The sequence below is a fragment of the Nothobranchius furzeri genome, chromosome 5 (genome assembly GCF_043380555.1).
Source record: "Nothobranchius furzeri strain GRZ-AD chromosome 5, NfurGRZ-RIMD1, whole genome shotgun sequence".
Taxonomy (NCBI): Eukaryota; Metazoa; Chordata; class Actinopteri; order Cyprinodontiformes; family Nothobranchiidae; genus Nothobranchius; species Nothobranchius furzeri.
In genome coordinates this window covers 16,825,702-16,831,701 of record NC_091745.1, presented here as the reverse complement: position 1 = coordinate 16,831,701, position 6,000 = coordinate 16,825,702, and the positions used below count along the sequence as shown (strand labels likewise).

Below are 6,000 nucleotides of genomic sequence, written 5' to 3'. Positions count from 1 at the left end.
ACAGGCCACAGAGACCTGATAGGACTCTTTCTTCAGCTTGACAGCATCCCTAACCGCCTGTGTCCACCAGCGGGTTCGGGAGTTGCCACCACGACAGGCACCGACGATCCTGCGACTACAGCTCCAGTCGGCCGCCTCAAAAATGGAGGCACGGAACAGGTTCCATTCAGACTCAATGTCCCCCGCCTTCCCCGGTACATTTTGGAAGTTCTGTCGGAGGTGGGAATTGAAGCTCCTTCTGACAGGAGACTCTGCCAGACATTCCCAGTAGACCCTCGCGATACGTTTGGGCTACCTGGTCTGACCGGCATCCTTCCCCACCATCTGAGCCAACTCACCACCAGGTAGTGGTCAGTTGACTGCTCCGCCCCTCTCTTCACCCGAGTGTCCAAGACATGTGGCCGCAGGTCAGATGAAACAACAACAAAGTCGGTCATCAAGCTGCGGCCTAAGGTATCCTGGTGCCAAGAGCACATATGGACACTTTTATGTCTTAACATGGTGTTCATTATGGACAATCCATGACTGGCACAGAAGTCCAAAAACAAAACACCACTCGAATTCAGATCGGCGGGGCGTTCCTCCCAACCACACCTCTCCAGGTCTCACTGTCGTTGCCCACGTGAGCATTAAAGTCCCCCAGCAGAACGAGGGAGTCACCGGAAGGAGCGCTTTCCAGCAACCTCTCCAAGGTCTTCAAAGAAGGAGGGTAGTCTGAACTATAGTTCGGTTCATAAGCACCGACCACAGTCAGAACCCGTCCCCCCACACGTAGGCAGAGGCAGGCTACCCTCTCATTCACTGGAGTAAACCCCAACGTACAGGCACCAAGATGGGGGGCAACTAGTATGCCCACCCCTGCTCGGTGCCTCTCAGTGGGCGCAACTCCAGAGTGGTAGAAAGTCCAACCCCTCTCAAGGAAACTGGTTCCAGAGCCATGCGTTGAGGTGAGTTTGACTATATCTAGTCGGAACCTCTCAACCTCACACACCAACTCAGACTCCTTCCCCACCAGAGAGGTGACATTCCATGTTCCAAGAGCCAGCTTCTGTAGCCGAGGATCAGACCGCCAAGGTCCCCGCCCTCGACTACTACTGCACCTGACCCCTTTGGCCCCTCCAACGAGTGGTGGGCTCATGAGAAGGGGGACCCATGTTTCCTCTTCGGGCTGTGCCCGGCCGGGCTCCATGGGTGAAAGCCTGGCCACCAGGCGCTCGCCAATGTGCCCCACGTCCTGGCCTGGCTCCAGAGGGGGGCACCGGTGATCCACGTCCGGGCGAGGGAACACGGTTTCCATTTATGTATTTCATCATAAGAGGTCTTCGGGCTGCTCTTTGTCTGATCCAGGGGCAGATTTAGGACTGAAGAAGATCCAGGGCTTAAAACACGCACACGCGCACACACACACGTGACACGCACTAGTCAACATCATATATATTTGTCTTGTACTACATAATTTTTAATCTGAAGCTACATATTAAGCATATTCAGGGCAGAGTATTGTTCCTGTTAGTGTTTAGTGTGAGATGATAGTAAATATTCCCACGTTCTTTCTCCAACAACTTTACCTGATAGTAAGCTAACTTTAGGCAAACCAGCAGCACAACAAATATTTTCAAATAAGACTCACAAACCTGAGTCAACACCAGTCTCATCAAAGCTGGGGTTCTGTCGCGGCACTTTTGGTCTAAAAAACGCCCTTATGTCCATCTTTTACATTTGCGTTCCAGGCAGACACTGTAGAAGAAGCCAGACACTGAAGAAGAAGCCTGCTGCTGAAGGGCTTCTTCAGTGGTGGAGGCTCAGGCAGGCTGTATACAAACTACTGCCAGCTGCTCCCTCTCTGTTGGACTTTGGTACTGCATGTTACTTCCACGTTTATATCCGGGGCTTTTCATAAAACATTCGGGGCTTGAGCCCAAGTAGCCGGGCCTAACGCTGCCCCTGGTCTGATTCCTCACCTAGGACCTGTTTGCCATGGGTGACTCTACCAGAGGCATAAAGCCTCAGACAACATAGCTCCTAGGATCATTGAGACACTCAAACCCCTCCACCACGGAAAGGTGGAAGAGTAGTGGTCACAACACCAGGTAGTGGTCAGTTGACAGCTCCGGCCCTCTGTTCACCCGAGTGTCCCAAGACATGTAGCCACGGATCAGATGAAACAACAACAAAGTCGATCATCGCACTTGCCAAAGGTATCCTGGTGCCCATGAGCACATAAGGACACCTTTATGCTTTAGCATGGGGTTGATTATGGACAATCCATGACGAGCACAAATATATTATATACATAGCCTCAAGAGACATGCCGAAAATTGCAAGACAACGTAAAGAGATTTAATTTGTTGTTGATAAAATATGAGAAAAACAAATGACTAAATAGGCCATATAAACTTCTTGCAACTGCAGCTCAGTGAAAACTCCGTTCATTAAGAAATATTTCATTAAAAATGTTTCTGTATTTATTACTTTATTATTATGAGAAAACATGAAAATATTTTGCTTAGCACACTAACTAAAATACGCTTTTTCTTCACTTGTGCCGAAAGTTCTCCGAAGTCCCGGAAATTCCTTTTATTTTGTGAATCTGGCAAAAGACAAAGCTGCGCACGCGCCTCTGATTGGTGGAAATTTCAGGAAACTTCTACCAAGTCAGTGACGCACACAGGAAACTAAAACGATTGAACTTCAGAGAAAAACAAAACAGCTTTCAGTCCCATTACTGTATTGTTCAGTAAATTACATTTACTTTGAAACTACCAACAGGAAACAGAATGTGATGTTTCCTGTGACTTGACTGATTCTCGTGAAACATCTAGAAGCAGCCAGACGACAGCTCCACAGATATAAAGCGGCTGGTCTGAGAGCTGAGACAGTTATAGAAACTGACCAGAGAGCAGTTGGAAATCCAGAGAAGAAGGAAACAGATTCAGAAGAAGAAATTAAACCCTATTTACGGATCAGAACATCAACACTTTAACAGTAAGTACAATTTTCATGTCCGATAGAACAAGAAATTTCATTTGAACATCTGAAACTTTCTAATAAGAATTACATGGACTTTGTTCAGAAGAAATGTAGAAGGAAAATTAATCTTTGTTTTGATAACTTTATTGAATGTTTGAATGAAAGTTAAATATCTAATGTTAAAATAGCTTTTGTTGTGATATAAATTATTCCTGTTTAAAATCAGCTTTTATAACTGAATGCTTCATCAGACATTAAAGATCTAAATGAGGCAGCCCAGTCCCCTGAAGCTCCATCAGCTGCTGTAGTCCTAATTTTTCTCATTTGTGTTTTATTTTTATTTTTATTTTTTTACTTTAGGACACAAAGTGAAGTCGGCCAAGATGTGTGCAGCTAAAAACGTGGCCATCGGCATCGACCTGGGCACCACCTACTCCTGTGTGGGAGTTTTCCAGCACGGAAAAGTGGAGATCATCGCCAACGACCAGGGCAACAGGACCACCCCCAGTTATGTGGCCTTCACTGACACCGAGAGGCTGATTGGGGACGCAGCCAAGAACCAGGTGGCTCTGAACCCCAGCAACACTGTGTTTGATGCCAAGAGGCTGATTGGAAGAAGGTTTGATGACTCAGTGGTGCAGGCCGACATGAAGCACTGGCCCTTCAAGGTGGTTTCAGATGGAGGGAAGCCCAAAATTCAAGTGGAGTACAAAGGAGAGAACAAGACCTTCTCCCCTGAGGAGATTTCCTCCATGGTCCTGGTGAAGATGAAGGAGATTTCTGAGGCCTACCTGGGCCACAAGGTGTCCAAAGCCGTCATCACGGTCCCGGCCTATTTCAACGACTCCCAGCGACAGGCCACTAAAGACGCCGGCGTCATCGCAGGACTCAACGTCCTGAGGATCATCAACGAGCCCACGGCAGCTGCCATCGCATACGGACTGGACAAAAAGGGCAAGTCAGGAGAACGACAGGTCCTGATCTTCGACCTGGGTGGAGGCACCTTCGACGTGTCCATCCTGACCATTGATGACGGCATCTTTGAGGTGAAGGCCACGGCCGGTGACACTCACCTGGGAGGAGAGGACTTTGACAACCGCATGGTGAACCACTTTGTGGAGGAGTTCAAGAGGAAACACAAGAAGGACATCAGCCATAACAAGAGAGCCTTGAGGAGGCTGCGCACTGCTTGTGAGAGGGCCAAAAGGACCCTGTCCTCCAGCTCCCAGGCCAGCATCGAGATCGACTCCCTGTTTGCGGGCATTGACTTCTACACCTCCATCACCAGGGCTCGCTTTGAGGAGCTGTGCTCCGACCTGTTCAGGGGGACCTTGGAGCCTGTGGAGAAAGCTCTGAAGGACGCCAAAATGGACAAGGGACAGATCCACGACGTCGTCCTGGTGGGAGGCTCAACCAGAATCCCCAAGATTCAGAAACTCCTGCAGGACTTCTTCAACGGTCGGGAGCTGAACAAGAGCATCAACCCAGATGAGGCGGTGGCTTACGGCGCCGCCGTCCAGGCCGCCATCCTCACAGGCGACACCTCGGGCAACGTCCAGGACCTTCTTCTGCTGGACGTGGCGCCTCTGTCACTGGGGATCGAGACTGCCGGAGGAGTGATGACGTCCCTGATCAAACGCAACACCACCATCCCAGCCAAACAAACCCAGGTGTTCACTACTTATGCTGACAACCAGCCTGGGGTCCTGATCCAGGTCTACGAAGGTGAGAGAGCCATGACCAAGGACAACAACCTGCTGGGCAAGTTTGAGCTGTCTGGAATCCCACCCGCTCCCCGAGGGGTCCCTCAGATCGAGGTCACTTTTGACATCGATGCCAACGGCATATTGAACGTGTCTGCGGTGGACAAGAGCACGGGCAAAGAGAACAAGATCACCATCACCAACGACAAGGGCCGACTGAGCAAAGAGGAGATCGAGAAGATGGTCCAGGACGCTGACAAATACAAAGCTGAGGACGAGCAGCAGAGGGAGAAGATCGCTGCCAAGAACTCTCTGGAGTCCTACACCTTCAACATGAAGAGTAGCGTGGAGGATGAGAAGCTGAAGGACAAAATTAGTGACCAGGACAAGAAGAAGGTGACTGAGAAGTGTCAGGAAACCATCGCCTGGCTGGAGAACAACCAGCTGGCTGAGAAAGACGAGTACCAACACAAGCAGAAAGAGTTGGAGAACGTGTGCAACCCCATCATCCGCAAGCTGTATCAGGGAGGGATGCCCACTGGTTCTTGTGGAGAGCAGGCACGAGGCGGCACCCAGGGGCCCACTATTGAGGAGGTGGACTGAAGGGACCCTGAACTCTAGGACCTTTTAGCATTGTTTATAGAGAATATTTTTCATGTTTACATTAGAAGTTTAAATATTATGTCAAGATGATTTTACAAAACAAGACACTGAATGTTATGTAAAATTTTGATGTTTTCATCTTTTGTTTGCTGGGTGTTGCAATAAAGATGAAAGTCACTAAAATACGAATGTTTTCTGTCTTTTGAGTCTGTGTGATTTTGGAAAAGAATTAATTGAGGAATTTCTGGAAATAACGTTTTTGGGACCAGCTCAACATTAAGTCACTTTCCTAAATAAACAAAGGAGACTTTAACACAAAATATCTTGCAAATTAAACGTGTTCAGAGGAATAATTAGATCTTATAGATGAAAGTAAACAAAAATACAAATGTTTTTTTAGGGAATATTTCATTATTAAAAAATGAAACAACCAGAATACATTTTTTTCATATTATTTTTAAAAATCGCATCTAAAGGTAACATTTGTATATTTCATTTCATGCACAATAGATTGGGACAGCTGACGTTATAGTTCTGATGAAATTGGCTTAGAAGGTGAAATTTAAAAAGACTCCCAGGGGCTAAATACTCATAAGGTTAACTGTACTTTGGGGGATTTTTAGGTGTTTTAACTTACTAACTTTACAGTTTTATATTTTTATTTTAAAAAGCAACACATGCTTTCTCTTTATTCCTATGACATCATAGTAACTGTCAAATGTGA

At 47.3% G+C, this 6,000-nt stretch overlaps 1 protein-coding gene across 1 annotated transcript; it reads left to right on the top strand.

The window, feature by feature from the left end:
• The first annotated feature begins 2,828 nt into the window (after positions 1-2,828).
• Positions 2,829-5,459, top strand: LOC107372823 (heat shock 70 kDa protein 1). Its single transcript, XM_054735695.2, has 2 exons — positions 2,829-2,985; positions 3,331-5,459. Exon 2 carries the CDS (start codon positions 3,354-3,356, stop codon positions 5,274-5,276), a length of 1,923 nt encoding a protein of 640 aa, XP_054591670.2. The 5' UTR covers positions 2,829-2,985; positions 3,331-3,353; the 3' UTR covers positions 5,277-5,459.
• Positions 5,460-6,000: the final 541 nt, after the last annotated feature.

What these genes read in the sequence shown, in the direction of transcription:
- LOC107372823 (XM_054735695.2), top strand. Translation starts at nt 3,354, where the DNA reads ATGTGTGCAGCTAAAAACGTGGCCATCGGCATCGACCTGGGCACCACC.